This window comes from Sinohyriopsis cumingii, chromosome 9, assembly GCF_028554795.1.
Source record: "Sinohyriopsis cumingii isolate HCF-2022 chromosome 9, ASM2855479v2, whole genome shotgun sequence".
Taxonomy (NCBI): domain Eukaryota; kingdom Metazoa; phylum Mollusca; class Bivalvia; order Unionida; family Unionidae; genus Sinohyriopsis; species Sinohyriopsis cumingii.
Window position 1 is genome coordinate 24735704 of NC_142969.1, and position 21527 is coordinate 24757230.

A 21527-nucleotide genomic window follows, 5' to 3' on the forward strand; every position below is an offset into this window, starting at 1 on the left:
GATCAGCGATGTTATCAAGTATTAAAAGAATTTAGCGATAATACTGATGAGGGCACAATCGAATTCATCACGGATATCAATGAAGCTCCATCAGTAGAAAATTTAGATGGCGATGTTAATAATCTTGTTGTTTTCGATGATGTGATGCTGGATAAGCAGACCAACCCAGCTAGGATATTTTCACGTGGCCGACACAAGAATACCGATGTGATTTACGTGACGCAGCGATATACGCAGATTCCGAAAGTTATTAGAGACAATTGTAATATTTTATCAGTGTTCAATGGCGTTGACACTCACACGCTGAGAAACATTCATCAAACTTGGTGTAACGGCGATATGGATATAAATAAATTTAAAAATTTCTTCAGTCACGCTCAAGCAACACCGCACGGGTTTATCACGATTAATCTTCATGATCCGCGTAGTAGGTATCGAATTGGTCTTGATCAAATTTACTCATAAAATTGCAGCCTCAATCTTGCAAACTTCATCGACACCCGATCATTTTCCCACCCCCCACCCCCCGAAAAGTTGTATTTTTTCCTTGTCCAGAATCATATAATTTGCACACAAAAATTGCACTCTGTGTCGAATTTACGCAAATTGTTTTTCGTAGAAGGCTTTATTTTTGCAATCTGAGGCTTCTACGGAGAAAGTTCTCGTAGGAAGGTTTATTTTGCTGGAACCGTCTGGTCTGTAGAACTTCCCTGCTGCTAGCACGTGCATATATTCCTTCTTCTTTCATTTTGTATTACGACTTGTAATAGTAAATTTTAGTTACGGAAATAGTTTAATAGTTCCCAAGAAAAAGATTATAATCTCCTTGTCCGAATTGTGTGTTGTCCAAATTAGTCCAATTAGCGTAATAAACACAAAATATGAGACAATGCTAATTATCACATTTATGTAACATCTCAGCAAAATGAAATGAAAATGTACATCTTTATGAACTTAAGTGTCTTGAACCCATTCAGACATAACATCATATGCGTAAAAGAGGCAAGCAAGTTAACTTGCTGCATGTAATATGCGTTTTCTGTAGAAGCTAGCATGTGCATTCTGTCGGAATATATAATGGAATTAGGAGCTAAACATTAAACAAAGAGCATATATTGCGTGTTTTACGGATAGTCCCGCTTATTTCAATGTTAAATAAATGTTAAGAATTTTGGAATGTTCAGGTGTTTGATAAGTAAACATGTTTGGGTGTGTACAGTCTACACATATTTAGATCTTATAGAAACCTATAATCGAAGCAAATTTTAAAAAAAGAACATAGTAAAAACAAACCGTTAACATACTAAGCAAATATTCATGAAACATGCAGATAATATGTAAATAAATGTGTGCTTAGATTAATAACAATTCTAGTGACATACAATTACACCCACTGAAAATTTCTTTACAACAAGTTAAATCCGCTAATTACAATTTCTCTAATCATTCTATCCTGATACAAAGAGGATATTCTAAAAATCGGAATACAGCGTTACACGCCCGTTTTCCAACAGGAAAATCTTTAATGAAATGTTGTATTGAAGGTGCATCTGAAATCTCTATTGAGTGTTCTAGAACGAGACCTAAGTGCCAGTTTGCTCCTGCCATATGTTCTTTCCACTCAGCTATATAGTGAAGAATCATTGCAAACACTGGTTTTTGATATAAATTCTGCATCTTTTTATTTTTGGGATGTTATGAAATTCCTATATTATGAGATATGTACATGATATGGCATATACAGTATGTACTCGCTTAAACGTCGGGTCAGGCTGCAAAAATTATAGACCATGATCTACCGAGTCATACTGCACCGGTAGATCAGGGTCAATGATGTTTTTCTACTGATTACTCCTAATGGATTTCATAAATACATATCTGCCGGCGTATTATGTGGTGGAAAATCTGGTCTGTGCAGGCTTTTGTTGGACTCGACTTATAAGCAGGGACGAACGGAAAATATTTATTTTGATGGCAAGGAGCAATGCAATTAACGGTGATTAAAATACCACTTGAAATGCAATATCCATCCAAAAAGTTGTCAAGCATGCTCTAAAGTCTTAGAAAAGTAAACGTAAATATTTGCATTCAGTTGAATAAATGCGGGAATATTGCTAAATGTTACATTTTATTTATTTGTTAACTTCACACTCAAATTATACAACATGAACTTTCTGTTTCCGTTTCCTCTTCAAACTTTACAATTTCTTTACTGATATTTTTCTCCAAATCTTTGGTTTGATTTTTGTGTTTTTCTTCCAGCTGGTCAATGCGTTGTTGAAGAGACTGAATCTCTTTCAGGAGCTGCTCCTCTTCGCTCTTAAAATTTTCATTGTGGAGACATTTCTGCTCGGCTAGACGTTTTCTCAGGATTGTTTGATAATGTTCTCTCTGACTGTCCATTTCTGCCCTATTTTTTTCTTTCATCATTCTGACATTTTCCATTATTTGACGTGCCACATCCTCAAGTTGTTCTTTCTGTTGGACCTGGCGCTCTTTATCTATAATCACTCTCGCTGTTGATAAGGCTCTCTCTCTCCTTCCTGCAAAATTTCAGTCAGTTGAGAATATATATATATATATATATATATATATATATATATATATATATATATATATATATATATATATATATATATATATATATATATATATATATATATATATATATATATATATATATATATATATATATATAAGTAATAAAGCAAGAAATGAAATATGATATGCAAAGGTTGGGTATAAACACATCTGCATACACCAAGAGTCGAAAAGTGGGTTTGAATATCGAATCCCATAATTATTTGCAAATGGCATACACCCATACAGTACAACAGTGTCCTCCAGACTGCTTCTTATGCCATTGCCTATGTATGATGTACCGTTAACATCATGACAATTTCGCCCCATAGCTTCATCGAGATGTTGCGATATTGTAAAGTTGCCTTGATGAAGTTACGTGTCGAAGATAGAAAGATCCAATGGCATGAAATTGCAAAGATACGAAAGTAGTAAGGTGGGATACCTTAGCCTCAATGGGAATTAACATTACAGAACCCCTTGGGATCGTTTAGCCTCAATGGAAATTTAACATGGGGAAAAATCGTGGGATCATTTAGCCTCAAGGGAAATTTAACAATGGGAAAACTCATGGGACACTATAGCCTCAAGGGGAAATTAACATGGGTGGGACTGTATAGCCTCAAGGGGAAATTAACATGGGTGGGACTGTATAGCCTCAAGGGAATTTAATATGGGAAATGGAATAGGGTCGGGACCCTATTTTAATACGGTCCCGACCTGATAGGTCTATGGAAAGGGAACAGGGGAGAGGGATATAAAACACACACACACACACACACACACACAAATAAAAAAAATAAAAAAATAAAATAGGGTAGGCAATTGAAAGTCAATCTCTTTTCGAGAGATTGGAGTGGCCCTGAAAAGGGCTTTTGGGTTTATGTTAATATGCCCTTAACATAAAGGGTATCTGCGACATATTCTTCGTCTTAGGCTTCGTCTCACTGTAGGCCCATAAACTAGCACTCTTTTGAGGCATCCTTGCCTCTCCACGTAAATCCTACGTATCCACAAACTTGTCTCTGTCCTATCGACAACTGTGCAGTTGGATCGGACATACATGGGTATGTCCGTCCGGAACATCATTGTTGACACAAGCGTCGAAGATTGAACGTCGGTCCACATCTTGAGGTACAGAGTAACATCTGAAGGAATGCGGTGAACTGCACTTATTTATAGGGAGAGAAAGGATTGAAATGGATTGAGTTCGTTGACCAATCGAAACACGCGTTACAAAATTCATTCAGCCCACGTCCAATCGGAAGAGAGCAGTCTGTGACGTCACGTAGTCTATATAGATTCGCTATCGCCTGTGTGCAGTCAATCCATGCGACAGTTTTTCAACATGACGGAAACTCAGAAAACGATCCATTGGGGTGCACCAGCCGTTGAGACTACACAAGGGAACCCGGACTTACTTTCAGAAGAGGTGAACTGGGATTATGTAGATTTTCTTACCTCGCAAGAATTTGTTCCAGAACCTTCGTCACCTTCATTACCACACGTGGAGAATTTTCGACAGAGACAGAAAGAAGAATTGGAGAAATTTATGCAGCAGCAAAATGAAGCAGAACAAGCTTTTCTTCTACAGCAACAGCAGCAAGAAGAAGAGGTAAGAAAAAAACAACAAGAAGAAGCAGCAAAGAAACAAGAGGGTGAAAGTCAAACCGTTACGGTACTGTTGGACATTTTAGCGGAGTTAAGAAGTCTGAAACAAATGTATCAGACTTCTTTATCACGACCGAAGAGAATACGACCTCCAGCCCTGTGACTAAGCCTACCGTACCAACCTTAGTGATTTAAACCAAATCATCATCATCATCAGAAGTAGGCCTCGGCCGTGGCAAAGGCTTAAGGCAGTTAAAGTTGATTTCTTAAACTCACCCCTGCAACAAAAAAAGGCTCTTTTCAGGACCACCCACGTCTCTCGAAAAGAGACAGACTTTCAATTGCCAATAACTCAAAAAAAGCCTAATTTTACCACTATAGTACGTGTCTGTGTATGAGTGTGTGAGTGTAGGTTCTTATTTTAAAATCAAAAACCCAAAGACACTTACCTTTTATAATTAATTTATTCTTTTATCAATATTTACAATTCAATTCACAATTCACAACAAAACACTCTAAAAAAAAGTCCATTAACTTCTTCTGTCTCATTTTTTCACTCTCTCTATTTTCTAAATTTCTTCACAGTCACAGTCTTTTCCTCCTCTTCCTCCTCACTTTCTTCCCTTCTTCTTTTCTTCTCCTGTTTCTTTACCTGTCTGCTTTCTTTCTCCTCTTCTTCTTCTTCCTCTTCTTTCTCTAAAGAATCCCTCTCTTCTTCTTCTGACTCCTCTTTTTTCTTTTTTGGGCAATCTGGAGACCAATGTCCTTTTTCTTGACAATGATAACAGGTATCTTGACTTTTCTCTTGTCTAACCCCTTTTTTTCTTTTTTGACGGTCTGGACACTCTGAAGACCAATGCCCTTTCTTTTGACAGATATAGCAAGTATCTTCACTTTTATCTCGCAAGGAAGGAGAGTAGTCCGAAGGCTGGTCTGATGAAAATTTTCTAATGACCCCTCGCAACGCTTTGATGAAACGTTCGATTTGGGTAGTCTCTTCCATCGTTGTGCTCGGTTTGAGAGTGAAATGAATAGTGAAAGGACAAGACACACACCCTTTATATACGCTGGTCTGCCATGACTATAAAGTAGCCCATGGTGTTTAAACTTTAGTCATTTGACGTTTTTCACTCAAGATGAAACGATCCAATCCATTTGAGAAGAAAGAAGAAGAAAGTAAGAGGCAGAAACGTGATCTACCGCCTCGTACCAGAGCTGAAGTCTTGGCACAAATTCATGCCAGTGATTTTGAAGAGGACATGAGTGAACCAGAATCCAAACCCTCTAAACAAAGTTCACCACCCTTAGTTAACCCTGAAAAATACTATTCCATTCGAGAGACAGAAAAGCGCTCCTCTAGAAAATTTTGAACCACGGCTTACAAATACACGGTGAAGTTTAAAGATTTCAAGTCCGAAGTACCTTAGAGAAAGCAGAAGGGTTCATCACCGGGGTGTGGGATTCTTTACTCACCACACTCAAGAGACAATGTCAACCCAAAGAAGACGATCGCTTGAGACTTTCCATACAACACGACGGTTTGAAATCCCCTGTTTGGATCGAGTTTAGCGCCCCTGCAGAATTGACTGCTTCCAAAGTCATGGACAAGATTCAACACGTACAACAATCCAATGATCAGTTTGACATCACCGATGGAAAAGCCACACTGGACATGACCCACGTCTCTCCTCCTCAAGGGACTGGACGCAAAAAGATGTTATTGGTGGACGACCTTCGCAGCACCAAAAAGAGTCTCGTCCGAATTCACAACCCTCAAGACCAGATGTGTTTAGCCCGAGCCATCGTGGTGGGACGAACTTATGTCAACAAGAACGACACGGTAGAATGGAAAAGAGCCTGGAAAACTATTCGACAATCGGACCGAGCCAAACAACGAAACGAAGCAGAACTCCTGTTACAACAAGCCGGCTTGCCCAAAGACAAACCCTGTGGCATTCCTGAGATGCAAAAGTTGCAAGATACCCTAGCTCCACGATACACCTTGAAATTGCACCATCAAGAAGTGCGCGGACCTCTGTTGTTTCGAGGCCAAGACTTTAAGGACGGAAAATACATTCACCTCTATCATCACGATGACCATTTCGATACCATTACCAGTATCACCGCATTCCTGGGATACGGTTATTACTGTGAGAAATGTGACTATGGCTATAACAATCGAGAGCAACACAAACATTGCGGATCGAAATGTTCACGATGTTTGGCCTCTCCACCTTGTCTGAATGAAGGGCAAGAACCAGTGCATTGTCCTGCTTGTCTGCGCACGTTTGTCAGCCGTGCCTGTTACCAACAACATTTGAAGACGCAAGGTTCACAGCAGAAATGTGCTTGTCAACTCCTGAGATTGTGCCCTACCTGTGGACAAGGCATACTTACCAATAATGCCAAGACACACGTATGTCGAGGAAAGAAAAAATGTCACATTTATCACCACATCGTGGACTTGGAACACCAATGCTATGTGCAAAAATACCAACCCCAACCAGAGAAAGAGGATGGTCACAAGAAGAAGAAAGGCAGTTTCATCTTTTTCGATTTCGAATGCATGCAAGAGACCGGCATTCACATTCTTAATTTTTGCGTGGCTCATCGAGCGTGCGAGAAGTGCATTCAAGGACCTATCTGCAATCATTGCCCTCACTGCAGCAAGATTCCTGGAGGGGGTGAAAAAATCTTTCGAGGACCGAACACGCTAGCCGATTTTGCACAATGGATCTTAGACCCCTTCGACAAGACGTGGAGCCAAGAGGACATCGAACGTTACGGAGATTGTCATCGTCATGCCACAGTGATGGCTCACAATTTCTCCGGATACGATGGACAGTTTCTTTTGAGGTACTATACAGAACATGGCACCGAACGTCCTAAAGTCACTTTGAACGGAGCCAAAATCATTTTCATGCAAGTGGGACAAGTGCAGTTTAAAGATTCGATGAGTTACTTAGCCATGCCTTTGAGTCGAATGCCTAAAACGTTTGGAATGACAGATATGGCTAAAGGGTACTTTCCACACTTTTTCAATACAGAAGCCAATAAACACGCCGTTCTACCCCATTTGCCTGAGGCTCACTATTACGACCCCGACAACATGCGTACCGAACAACGAGAAGCTTTCTACGCTTGGTACCAGGCTCACGCTTCCGACCCTTTCGACTTTCAGGAAGAAATGCTAAAGTATTGTCGTTCCGACGTGGACATCTCACGACGTTGCTGTGGAAAATTTCGAGAACTGTTCATGGAACACGGAGGGGTCGATCCTTTGAAAGAAGCTTGCACCATTGCCAAAGCGTGTTCCTTAGTGTACCGACAACGATTCATGCCTGAAAACACCGTGGCTGTCATCAGTCCTCAAACGACCAACTATGTCAAACGTCAATACAAGGTCAAAGCCCTACGTTGGTTACATTACTTGTGCGACAAGGAAGACAAATGGATTCAGCATGCCCGCAACGGAGGAGGCGAAAAGACCATCGGAACGCATTCGGTCGATGGCTGGGACTTAGAAAACCCTAAGATCGTGTACGAGTTTAACGGTTGCTTATTTCACGGATGTCCCATCTGTTACCCTGACCGTGGCACTAAAAATCAGTTTTTACAACGAACCATGGAAGACTTGTACCAGGACACTTGTCAGCGACGCCTAAAGTTAGAACAGGAAGGATACCAAGTGGTGGAAATGTGGGAACACGAGTACGATCACCGTTTGAAAACCGATCCCGAGTTTAAATGTCTCGTGGAAAGTTACCAGTTCATGGACCCGCTGAACCCGAGGAATAGTTTGTACGGAGGAAGGACCAATGCCACCTGTTTGCTGTACCAAGCCGACGAAGAGAAAGGAGAAGAAATGAAATACTTGGACGTGTGTTCGCTGTATCCCTACGTGTGCAGATATTGTTGCTTTCCTGCAGGACACCCACAATTGTTGACGGAACACATCGATCTGAAAAACATTCGACAATACGAAGGTCTGATCAAGTGCAAAGTTTTGCCTCCCACGGACTTGTACCATCCCGTCTTATCTCACCATTGCCAAGGCAAACTGATGTTTCCTTTGTGCCGTACTTGTGCCGAAACGTGCAACCAGGATCAACCTTGTCAGCACACCCAGGAAGAACGTGCCTTGACGGGGACGTGGGTCAGCGTGGAATTGTTCAAAGCTCTAGACATGGGATATCAACTGTTAGAAGTGTACGAAATTTGTCACTTTCCCAAGACATAACAATATCACAAGGGTGACCCCACGCAGAAAGGCATTTTCGCCGACTACGTGGATGCCTTTTGAAACTAAAGCAAGAAGCCAGCGGCTATCTGTCCTGGTGTCACACTCCCGAAGTCCAAAAGACATTCAAAGAGAAATACTGGGCACAAGAAGGCATCCCTTTAGATCACATCGACAAAAACGAAGGCAGGCGATCGTTTGCCAAAGTGATGTTAAATTGCTTGTGGGGCAAAATGGCACAACGCCCGTGTTTACCCAAGACGGAATATTTGACAGAACCTTCCCGCTACTTCCAGATGATTCACGACAAAACCAAATACATGAAACACGTGGACGTCGTTCGCGAGGATTTGATCTTAGCCAATTACGAAGAAGATCTGGACTTTGTACAAGACGACCCCTTTGGAAATGTCATCATTGCGGCTTACGTGACAGCTCATGCTCGCTTAAAATTGTACGAAGCTTTAAAACTGTTATGGGAACGTGTCCTTTACTTTGACATGGACAGTTGCATTTACATCGATCACCCGAGTCAACAGCACCCTGACATCGAAGGAGACCGTTTAGGAGCCTGGACAGACGAACACCCTGACGACAAGATTCTAAGTTTCGCCAGTGCCGGTCCTAAACATTACGGCTACGAATACCGGGACAAACAAGGAGAAGTGCACACGAAGTGTAAAGTGAAAGGATTGACTCTGAATTATCGTACCAGTCGAGTGGTCAACTTTGGGGTATTGAAAGAAGCCTTGCAGTCTGGAAAAGATCAACACTTTAAAGTGACCACCTATCAACCCAACAAGATTGTACGTTTACCCACTCACCACATCGTCAGTCGACCCTTGGAAAAAGTCTATCAAATCGTGTACCAGAAGCGAGTGCGACTTCCCAACCACTTTACTTTACCGTATGGACACGTTGGTATAAAACATTGGTTGTAAGTGGATAGTCACCCACCAGAAGAATGACTTCGCCACAGCAAGAATCGAGTGAGAAACCCGATGAGAACTCCAAGTTCAAACCCTACCCTTTTCCAGTCTTCTTACCTGACTATTGCGATTGTGCCCGTCGATTGGACACGTTTCAGAAATGGCCTACGGATAGGGAAGGATTACCTTCTTCGCATGTTTTAGCTAGAACAGGATTTGTCTACTTGGGGCCTGAGTCAGGATTGGGATACGAAGTACAGTGTTTCGCTTGCGGACTGAAGTTACGAATGGATCTATGTATCTACAAAGATTCAGCTATTCTGGAACATACTCGATGGTCTCCGTACTGTCCTTACCTTTCTATGGCCTTTCCACCCATCACACTACGGTACAATTAAGACGGCACCTTAGAGACGGTACCTTCCAAAACTAGACATTAAAAACATAAAAAAGGAACGATATACAAGCTTGAGACTGCATTGCGACTTGAATAAAAAGGGGCTATGGTCAAAATCGATAGTTCATTGTGACTACCAAGACCAAGCGAACAAGATGAATACTTTCAGAGAAACACAAAACAAGTTTAGACAGGCACAATTCAAGTGTGGGGCTTCTGAAGTGGAATGCGATTGTGAGCCTTGCTGTACGCTGTGACCTTAGCGATGCCGTAAAGCATCATGGGAACTTTGTTTTTACTACCCCTATCATGGAAAGTGATGCTGTGCGTGCCAAACCTGAGGGATGCGAAAGCGATGCCACTCGTTCTCTTGGACACTTTGCTAGGTTTCATTTTAAAGGGGAATGTCAACCTTCACGTCTACCCCCCTACGGATGTCATCCAGCCCTGAGCAAACTCCTGTCCATGTCACCCAACCCTCATCGAAACGAACCTGTGAAAGATGAATATTCGTTCCCTGTGCGTTTGTCGGAATACTTCGACTTTGAAAATCGTCTTCAATCTCAAAGGAAAATAGCCTAAGTATCTGGGAGGATCGACCCCCGAAGAATTAGCCAGAGCCGGATTTTTATACTTGGGCAATGGAGATAAATTCAAGTGCTTCAGTTGCGGTGTGTCACTTCACCACTGGGAACCACAAGATTCGGCCTACCTGGAACATGCTCGATGGTCACCGAATTGTCATTACTTACCCTTAGTGGGACCGGACATTGAAGTAACTTACCATGTCGTTGACGAAGAAGAAACCAGATTGGCTAGAAATCAAATGTTGGACATCACCGAGACCAGTATTTAAACTTCATTTCAAAAACGAGAGCTGGTCAAAATATGTCAAACGTAAAGAACAGTTGTATCCGTTACGTCACCAGATCGTTAACCACTGGTACCTGAATGGTATAAGAGAACTGATTCGTCAGAAATTGTTTCAGTGGTCAGACCTTGTTCAATACTTCCAGGGCCCCGATGATCCACGTGTTGATCATTTTGGTTACTTCGAGATTCACCTAGAGCAACGCATTGAGGAAGACAAGTTAAAGGATTACCAACATATTTTACGTGGAATCTACTTAGCGGAAGAGGAAACTTCTAAACGAACTCTGACGTTTCGGTTACAGTATGCAAGATTTAGATTCCCCACTGGAGAACGAAGATCTCTGGCTAGAAGGTACGTGTATTATTTCCGAAACAAAGAGACTATAAAAACAGGCTGCCATGCCACGACTTATGTCACATGTAATTGAACAGATTCCGTGGAAGGAACTCAATGACCATATTCAAACCGTGGATCATTACCATCGATTATTACAAGAACTGTATCCATTCAATTTGGGTCGACAGGTGGTGTGTGTCTTAGTGACTTGTTTTCTAGGATATCGTTTACCAGCCGATTCCTTGTGGACTCTTTACGATCAGTACTTACCATTACAATGGCCTTAAATGGTCACGAAAGACTCCTTTTGCTCAAAGCCTTGCGGTTTCATCTGAATACTTCTCGACCTCTACGGGAAAAAAAGGTTTGTCAACTTTTAGCTACCCAAGACGTGTATGACGATGTGTGTGTAGCTTGTGACTTACACCCAAATTGGACAGATGTCCGTGCCTGGAAAGAATGAGATTTTGAGGCTTGGACCCAAGAAGCGGCCCAGTATGCACGAGAGTTGTTCAAGGAAAAAAGTCACTTTTCAACCTGTGTTAGTGACGGTGCCAGAAGAACCCATCACCCAGGACAGGACTGTCGTGGACATGCCTGAAAGACCCTTTCGGGAGGACACTTGTGTGACCTTACCCCCATAGAACTGGTCAGAACCTTGCCCAAACGTGTTGTACAGACACTTGTTTCTATTCCACGTTGATAGTTTCGATGTGCCTTTTATCGTTGTACTTAAGCCTTTGGTTTTTATGTATTTTTGTCTTTCGTATTCATGTTTAAAACATTCAATAAACGTGTCCCGAAAAAAGTATATAAACTCTTGTCTTGTTTGTTTCGTGTCACAAGTGACATTCCTCACACTATGGCTACTTCTACTGTCTCTGCTTCCTCTTCCTTTACTGTCAAAATCATCGACAAACACTTAGATCGTGTCAGTTGGGAGGCTTTGTATCTTCGCCATCCCTTTAACATGCTCATTGCTGGACCTAGCGGTTCAGGCAAAACCGAATTCGTCAAACGTTTGATCGAACACAAACATCATTTGATCGATCGTCCACCCAACGCATCGAGTGGTGTTACAAAGAGTGGCAATCGGCGTACAGCCTCTTGCGAGAAAGTCAAGGCGATTCCATCATGTTTGTGGAAGGCATTCCTAAAGAAGACGATGGCATCGTCTCTGACTCCCGTCAAACCCATTTCGTCATTTTCGACGACATGTTAGGACAAGACGAAGAAGAAATTAAACTGTGGTTCACGCGCAAAGGGCATCACCGTAATGCCAGTGTCGTTTACATCACTCAAAATTTGTTTCAACAAAGTAAAGCCCATCGCACCATCAGACGTTGATCACACCAAGAACGTCTACGTTGATGACCCCAAGAACTTCCCCAGTGGCAGGGCCCTCCAATTTAGCGGCAGTGGCCGCTGCTCACAAAGTACCTTCTCCCAAAATCAAAGTCCAAGAGAGATCGGGCATGTTACAAAGTTTACTGGATTTGTCCAAGCAAGAACTGGCTCGATTTAGTCCGTTGCGTACCCCTGCACGACGTGTCATGCCTGTCCTCAAGTTGATACGACGTAAAGACAATCAGTGGCGACGCGTTCCAGTATAAAAAAGGTCTGTGACTAAGTAGACGTATCAGTGTTTTTGTTGCTGAAGACTCAAAGATGTCACCCTCCAGGAAACATCCCTGTTCTAAAACCCAAGGAAAGAAAAAGAAAGGACTGCCTCCTCGTTTAGTCACACATGGGGACATGTTATCTGTCCTGTCCAAAGCTTCTCCACCCCTACGAAAAAAACTCATTCAATCGGCCTCCAAAGAGGTCATCGATACCGTGTGCGAATGTTGTTTGAACGTCTTGAAAGGCACGATCCCTTTGTCCAAACACCAGAAACAATGCTTAGGCAAACATCGTCACGTTCTTCGCCAAATGGTTCAAAAGAAAATTCCCATTCGTCAAAAGAAGAAGATGTCGGTCCAACGTAGAGGAATTTTACCCCTCTTGCTAGGCCCATTGCTGAAAGGAGTCTTGGGAACCGCGTTGGGAGGACTGGTGGGAGCAAGATAAAAAGGCCCTCTGACGTCCCAAGATCTCAGAATCGACCGCTGACATCCCAAGGAAGGACGAAAACTAGCTTTAGTGCCTTACAAACGATGGATGGAATACCATCGGTGGCAAGAACAACGCACCCCACATTTACCTCCCAATCCCAATTTGAGCGAAATGTCCCAGTTACAACACGAATTCCAGTCCTGATGGATCGCCAAGATTTGTCCGAAACAGAAAAATCGCAAAAGTACGGTCAACTCTTGCAACGGCTGCAACTCTTTCACCAGAAAGCTTTAGACGAAACAGCTCTTCCCACTCTGAAAGATTTTAAGACTTTGATGAAAAGTCCAGCACCATCACCACCACCACTACTACTACCAGTGACCAAGACAGAAAAAGGAAAAGAAGAAGAGGAAAGGTTTCAAACTCCACCAGAAAAAGTACGCAAGTTAACAACACCACCTACCTCCAGAATTGGATGGATTAAAAAGATGATGACCACCCCCTCTTCATCAGAAGAGAAAAAAAGGTGAAGACAGAAGTGAAACAAGAAAAAATATCCCCTGTTCATGCATCCTCCTCCTCCTGGACACCTATTGCCGATCGCACACGCAAAGCATTACAATCCAAGAAAATACCCCAAGAGAAAAAGAGTTGCATCTTCCAAGAGTGGATGCCTTATTAACACACAAACCAACACATGGAAAAAGTCTTAGCCAGCATTTACTACGATCCCTCCCATCCTGCAGGTTACGAATGAGTTCAAAAATTGTATCGTGCTGCCAAAACTCGACTGAAAAGTCTCCGTTTACCTCAAGTGCAACGATGGTTACAAGAACAAGCTACTTACACTTTACACAAACCCATTCGACGCATGTTTTCCAGAAGTCGCACCCGAGTGGAAGGCATCGATCATCAATGGCAAGCCGACTTAGCCGATGTCTCTCATTTGGCCAGCTACAATCGTGGCTACAAATATTTGTTTTGTGTCATCGACGTCTTTTCCAAATTTTCCTGGGTCGTGCCCTTGACTTCCAAATCGAGCAGCGAGTTAGTGCGAGCCCTGCAACGGGTGTTGAAACAAAGCGGTCGTCACCCTCTTCGATGGCAAACGGACAAAGGCACCGAATTTCTGAACCAAGCTTTCCAAAAAGAATTAAAGAAACGTGACATTCATTTTTTACCACCGAGAATCCCGAAACCAAAGCCAGCATCGTGGAACGTTTTCAACGCACTTTGAAATAACGCATGTGGAAATATTTTACGCATCACCACACTCTGAAGTACATCGAGATCTTACCGCACTTGGTGCAAGCGTACAACCAATCTTACCATCGAAGCATTGGACGTGCCCCGCAAGAAGTCACCCCCGACAACGAAGTGTTAGTGTTTGAGCGCCTGTTTGGTACGTCCCCGACGAGGGCTGTCCCCAAGAAAAGTGGTGTGTTGGCCGTTGGAGATTGGGTCCGCATTGGCAAAACCAAACGCACTTTCGACAAAGGATACTTACCTAACTGGACGACCGAATTGTTTCGTGTCACTGGACGAGTGCATGCCCGTGATCCTGCCGTCTATTAATTGGAAGACATGAACAGAGAAGTACTCAAAGGAACGTTTTATTTGCCCGAGTTACAACGTGTCACCAAAAAAGAAGACGAAGTGTACGACACCGAAAACATTCTCGAACGCAGAACCCGTAAAGTGGGCAAACGACGTGTCAAAGAAGTCAAAGTACGTTGGAAAGGATATCCACCCAGTTTCGATTCTTGGATCGACGCTTCGCAAGGCATCGACTATAAAAAGAAGTGACCATCATGACCTTTCACACAGACGCAGCTACGGCGACCACTCCTTCACCCAGTTCTTCTCTGCAAGATTTACAGAAACAACCCTTGTGGGTGTGGTGTGGAGAACGTGTGCCTAAAACGCAAATCGTCTTTTTCTGCCAAATCTTCGTGGTGTATTGTGTCATCGGGGCAGCCATTGCCAATCTGAGTTTGCAACAAGGAGACAAACAATTGTGGACCATTTTATTGAGCAGTTGCATCGGCTACCTGCTTCCCAATCCCTCCCTGAAATTCACCTCGAACGGGAACCACGGAAACCTTGTGTCCAGTGCCAGTCACCACTCCTGCAACAACAACAACCCTATTTTGGGCGGAGACACGCCTCTGACGTCCAGTAACCCCTCGGACAGCTACAGAACTCTGGAATTATGAGCCACCAAAACCAATTCTATTTAACCTTACCTAGTGACAGTTCCATGGAGGTGTTTCCCAACAACACGTTGTGCTGTTACACGGCCAAATTACCTCAGGCCATCCCATTAGATCACGAAGCCCATTGGGGAAGTGGCTTTAGTGGAAATCATTCACCCCACCAAAGTCCTCAATGTCCTTCCCAATCAAAACTTTTCTAATGTGGAAGTTTATGACGAGCAAATGCAACAGTACTTGGATACCCATGGCAAATATAACATAAAAACCCCTGGCACAAAAAATCAAAAGTGGACCACCTATCACTTGTTCATTCCCCCAGGCTATTATTTTAGTGGTCAACATTTGGTCAGCACCATAGCCTCCAGGTTTAATGTCGTGTTTTTGAAAGCTTTGGAAAATGTCAAAAAAAAGTGTCACCCTGGAGTACCACAAAACAGGTCGTCGCTTCCTGATGAAATTTGACGGGGGGTAAAATCGTGTCTTTTTTATTTTGTCCTGAATTGTTTGACATGTTGGGCGGAGACATGGACATGAGAATGGCCATGATCAAGAAAAACGAATTACCAATCATTTACGACAGCGAGTCTTTTAGCAAGTTATTTCGTTCCCCGGTAGAACTGATCCAAGGACTGAATTTGATGTTTGTGTACTCCGATGTGGTGGAGTATAACGTGGTGGGACACACCTCCGTGCCGTTACTGCGTGTCACTCCTTTCAAAGTGGATTCTGCCACGGTCGCTGACGAGGAAGGTGGAAATACTTATCACGTTCACCGTGAATTTGTACAGCCTCACTATTTGCCTGTCAGTAAGTTTTATTTGGACACGGTCAACATTGCTATAAAAGGAGATTTGGGACAAAATATTCCATTGACCAAAGGAAAAGTCACGGTGAAACTCCATTTTCGAAAACGGTTCTCTCACGACTCGTAAGTCATGTATCCAGTGTACCGAGGGGTTGCTCGACAGCGAGGACACGGTTTAGGAGATATGTTAAAATCGGCCTTTCGTTCGGTGGCTCCGGTGTTGAAACCGATGGTGACACGCGGATTGCACGCCTTGAAAGATGCGGCATTGACACAAGGCAAAGAATTTCTCCAAAATGTCATCATCGACAAACAAAACCCCAAAGAAGCTTTCATGAGGGCAGGCAAAAATGTCTTGATGCAAACGTGTAAAGACCGGTTGGGCCGACGAGAAACACCTATAAATGCCCTGCACGCTACCGAGTCAGGCATTCAGCAAGGACAAGGCAGAAAGAGACGACGACGAAAACACCCTTTCACCAGACGTCACACGTCTAAGGCTAGAAAGGCAAAGAAAAGAAGAACCGTCCAAGACTTAGACGTTTTCGATTATTGAGACACAGAAAAAAAAATGATGCACCGCGAGTCATGCGCTTGTTCCAAGTCGGAACTGGATCTGTTTGCCATGCCACCCACCATGATGACCATGCAAGAATCCCAGTGGGTGGAATTTCACCCCGTCTCCTCTTTGACAGCATCAGCCCCCATCGAGTTTGAAATCAAAGGACAGACCGAAGATTACATCGATCTGAATAGCAGTTACTTGTACCTGAAAGTCAAAGTTGTCGATGAGGATAATTCGCCCCTTAATGGTGATGAGGTAATAGCTCCCGTCAGTAATTTCATGCATTCCTTGCTCAGTGGAGTGGACTTGTACTTGAATAACAAACTAGTCAGTAGCAGCATGGATACTTACCCTTATCGAGCGTACCTGGAAAATCTCTTGACGTACGGAATAGACGCCAAGAACACTCATCTCAATGCCTGTGTGGTATGGGAAGATGACGATGCAGGCCAGTTTGAAGAATTCGAAATTAATACAACCAAAGAACACTATGCGGGATTTGTAGAACGAAGAGACAGAATCAAAAATGGAGATAGTTTAGAACTGATGGATCGTTTGCATTTGGACATGTGGTTACAAGAAAAGTATTTGCTGAACGGGGTGAATGTCCGCCTGAGACTGTATCGTAGTAGTGCCGCTTTCCATTTGATAGGTACTAGTGCTTGCAAAACTGTCATCGAGGAAACCAGGCTCTACGTACGACGCGTGGAAGTGTTACCTAAAGTGGGAAACGACATTAGTCAGACATTGAGCAGAACGACCGCCAAGTATCCCATACGACGCGTGGAAGTGAAAACCTTCACCATTCCTACAGGGCTTCGATCCATGATCGAAGATCATCTGTTCCAAGGACAGTTACCCAAACGTTTGATCGTTGGTATCGTCGAGAATGCAGCCTTCAAAGGAGCTATCGCTAAAAATCCTTTCCACTTTAAACACGTTGACGTGTCCAAGATCGAAGTCAGTCGCGATGGCAAGACCTTGTGTACCCGACCTTTCGAACCTAACCTTGACAAGAAGAATTACTTGAGATCGTACTTGTCCCTGTACGAAGCCACCGGTCAGTTAGGAACCAACACCAGTCACGGCATTACGTACGACGATTACGCAGGAGGCTATGCTTTGTGGGCTTTTGATTTCACTCCAGACCAAGGCAGCGACGAGGGACATTTCCACCCTATAAAATCCGGCCAGATTCGTGTGGAAATTCAGTTTACTACAAATCTAACAGAGACGGTGAACGTCCTCCTGTATGCAGAATTTGATAATACCATAGAAATCAACAGTTAGAGAGAAGTCATTCTAGACTATTAGAAGTCATGGAAGACTGTTATCCCTCTTTACCTAGTGAAGAAACTTTGGACATGAAATGTGAGGAGACCATGGAAGAAGAAGAAGAAGAAGAAGAAGAAGAATCCCAAGACGAAGAAGTTATCATGATGAAGTCAAGATGGCCAGAACAAGAAGCCCATTTAGTCTCCTGTTTTGCTACATTCCTGACAGATGTAATGAAAGAATTGATCAAGGAAGAGTGCTATTGATGTCACAACGATCATCCCAGTCAAATTCAACACGACAAATGTCTGATGTTGAGCCAAGAAGAAAAATTGGACGAATATCTGGACAAAGCTTGGGGTGTCATCGAGATAGAATTCGTGTTGAAGGAGTGGTATAAAGGCTTGGATAAACATTCTTCTCCTCCATTAACGTCTCTGGAGCGCCGTCGCATCGAATCTCTCTTTGACCAGAATAAGAAGTCGGAGCTAAACGCCTTTTACTTGTCATTTTCAAGCAAAAGGTCAGGATCGAATTGATCACTTATCATTACCTGTGAAGAAAAAAACCCACACAAATCAATGGATACCTGGGAACTTTATCATCTTTTGAACCACAGTTCGTACACGGCTTCTTGGAATCCTGTCGTCTGTGCTAAAGATGAAATCCCTCATCGCAAACCTCAAGGCCATCAAGCTTATGTCATCAACACGGACAACAGTCATCTCCCAGGAACCCACTGGGTAGCCGTCTACTTTCCTCAAGAAGGATGTGTGGAATATTTCAATTCTTATGGATTGCCCCCTCTGGAAGACGATATCATTGACTTTATGAGAAGAAATGCTCAGACCACCCGATTCAATAATGTGAAATTACAAGGCACAGATTCCTTGGTGTGTGGACAATATTGCGTGTATTTTCTGCATCATCGCAGCCTGGGCTATTCCTTAGAACATTTAGTGACTCATTTTGATCCTCGTTCTTCTTCTAGAAACGATGTGAAAGTAGATCAATGGTTCTGTGAACATTATGCTTATCTTTTGTCTCAAGCTAGAAACGTAGTGTCCATCAATGGCCTAATGACTTCCAACAGTGGAAATCACAATTTAATTCACAACGTTGTCAACCCTGTCAAAAATAATGTGTAAATTGAAAAAATGTTTGGTATTTGAAAAAAAAATGTTTGATGTTATATTGTTGGATTATTGTTAAAAATGTTAGAGTTGTTTGTTAGTGTTAAGTAATTTTGAATAAAAATGTTGTGTTTTTTTTAAAAAATGCCTTTGTCTTTTGTTTGGCTATAAGAATTTTGATTCATGCGCTTTGACTTATCTCTATCTCTCTCATGACACTCATTAAACGTTTCGGCTCGAAAACCGTGTAGGGATGTTTTCCTTCACGTCCGCGCCTTGACTTTAAGAACCGGGGTAGTTTCCAGTCAAACCATTCATTGTCGACTCATCCTCCTACGAAGATGTGCTCCAAACTAGCTAAGCTAAACGAAGCCTACGTGAATTTGCATAGGGTCAGACACAGTCTGATACCGAAGCCGGAAGAGATAGAGAATGTGAGAATGTTAAAAGTCACTGAAGACCTGATAGAAGAGCTCTTCAGAGAAGAAGTGAACAGGGAGAAAGAAGAATGGGACAGAGAAGTACAGACTTCAGAGACAGCAGCAACAACAACAACAACAACAACAACAGCAGCAGCAACCTGAACCTGACAGAGGCTTTGTCGATTGTCGTATCGACACCAAAGAGTTCTTCTTCTCTTTCCGAAGAAGCAGACCTATCGTCAGAAAGTCTATCCTCAGAGGACGTCGCATTCTTAGAAACTAAAAGATGGCCCTAGCTTCAACTTCACGCAAGCAAAAAAAAACAGCCCTTTTCAGGGCTACCCAATCTCCAGAAAAAAAATAACAATCGATTTGCAAATGTGTGTATGAAGAGTAGTGTGAATATAAACACTCACTCTTTTCTGGTGTGAATGTATATGTTTATATGTGTGAGTGTTTGTAAGCGATTAAGTACATTTGTGTGGATAGTAGATTATGATCATGTTTTGTTTGGTTTTTTTTTTTGCTGTTTGACGTGCGTAAATAGTAGATTTGGGGTTTGATTTGACTGCTTTGCGTTTGTGGATAGTATAATATTAGTTTAATGAAATTTATTTAGAATAGTGATGGGTAGTATAAAAAAGTCAGTGAGTGTTTCTTTTAAGTCCGCGCGTTGTTTGGTCATGATGTAGGTAATATCAATTTTGTTTTAGGGGATGCTTTCCTTGACGTCCGCGCCTTTAGTATAAATTAAACATCGCTCTGCAGTCTAGCTACCCTTGTTGATTGATCAACACCAGAATGAACACCAGACTAGCTAAACTTCTAGAACTCCAGATGCACCTGGAATATGCCAGGCGCATAGTGAATGAACTGGCCGCGGAGGCCCTCGTCGAAGAGGGAAGGATGAAAGAGGAGGAAAGAAGAAAAAAAGAAGAGGAGGAAAAGGAGAGAGAAAATTTCAGAATCCCAGAGACAGAAGATTGGGGTTCTAAAGCCACTTATTCCGCCTCTGCTCTCCCCCAAAAAGAGTGAAAGGAGACTGGGGAAGAAGATGTGTGTGTGGTGCCAGGCCTGGAAGGTGCCATCATTAACCAGGTGCCCTGGAGTGTAAAACAAACAGCCCTTTTCAGAGCTACCCAATACTCTAGAAAAGAGATATAATCGATTTGCCAATGTGTGTATGTAGAGTAGTGTGAATATAAACACTGACTCTTTTTTTCTTTCGTGAATGTATATGTTTATGTGTGTGTGTGTGTGTGTGTGTGTGTGTGTGTGTGTGTGTTTCTAAGCGCTCACGTAAGTTAGTGTGGATAGTAGATTATTGGGTTTTGTAAGAGCTTAAGTTGGTTAGTGTGGATAGTAGATTTGGGGTTAGTTAATTGCTGCCTCACGTATGTGGATAGTAGATAATATGAAATGAGAAAAGTAGGGGATGTTTTCCTTCACGTCCGCGCGTTTTAAGTGATGATCTAGGTAATATCAATTTTGTTTTAGGGAATGTTTTCCTTCACGTCCGTGCTTTAACTATAAGAACCCACAAGGTTTGATGTTCGAACCATTCTACGGAATAAAGACAAGGAAGATGGTAGCTCTAACAGAATTGTTTAACCAGTTGAAGGACATTTGGTATTGGATGGTGGATGGAGCTTATGTAGTGGAAAGGACTGAACGAGAATGGAAGCATGAAGTTACCCGAGATTTTGTCAGAAGGCAAGTGACCAACCTGAAATTAGCTATGGATCTGGTGAAAGAGATGATAGAAGAAGAAGTAAAAAGACTAAGAGGCTTTATAGATCCAGAGTATGTAAAGATTGGTCACTTAAAGGAAGCCATGGATAATGTGATAGAAGTAAGGTGCTTTTTGGAAGACGTAATGGAATGGACAGAGTGGTCCTTTGTCAAAAAAGGCCTGGACCAGCTTAAGAAATCGGAAGAACTTATGAGAAAAGTAATGGAGGAAGAAGTAAAGAAGATCAAAGACAAGTGGAATAAAGAACGAAAGGATAAGGAAAACTTAAAGAAAAAAAGAGGCCTTTGACAAACTCAACAACAATTGGATCATAATACAGGAGAAATTCCGAGCAAT

At 42.5% G+C, this 21527-nt stretch overlaps 1 protein-coding gene across 1 annotated transcript in view; it reads right to left on the bottom strand.

Annotated features, from left to right (window-relative positions):
* Positions 1–724: 724 nt before the first annotated feature.
* The window catches only part of LOC149791409 (guanylate-binding protein 1-like), a 52811-nt gene continuing 32008 nt past the window's right edge, over positions 725–21527 (bottom strand). Inside the window, exon 9 of the mRNA XM_089969196.1 lies at positions 725–2543. Within this exon, the coding sequence (XP_089825322.1) occupies positions 2152–2543 (392 nt within the window). The 3' untranslated portion in view covers positions 725–2151. The remainder of the gene's footprint in view (positions 2544–21527) is intronic.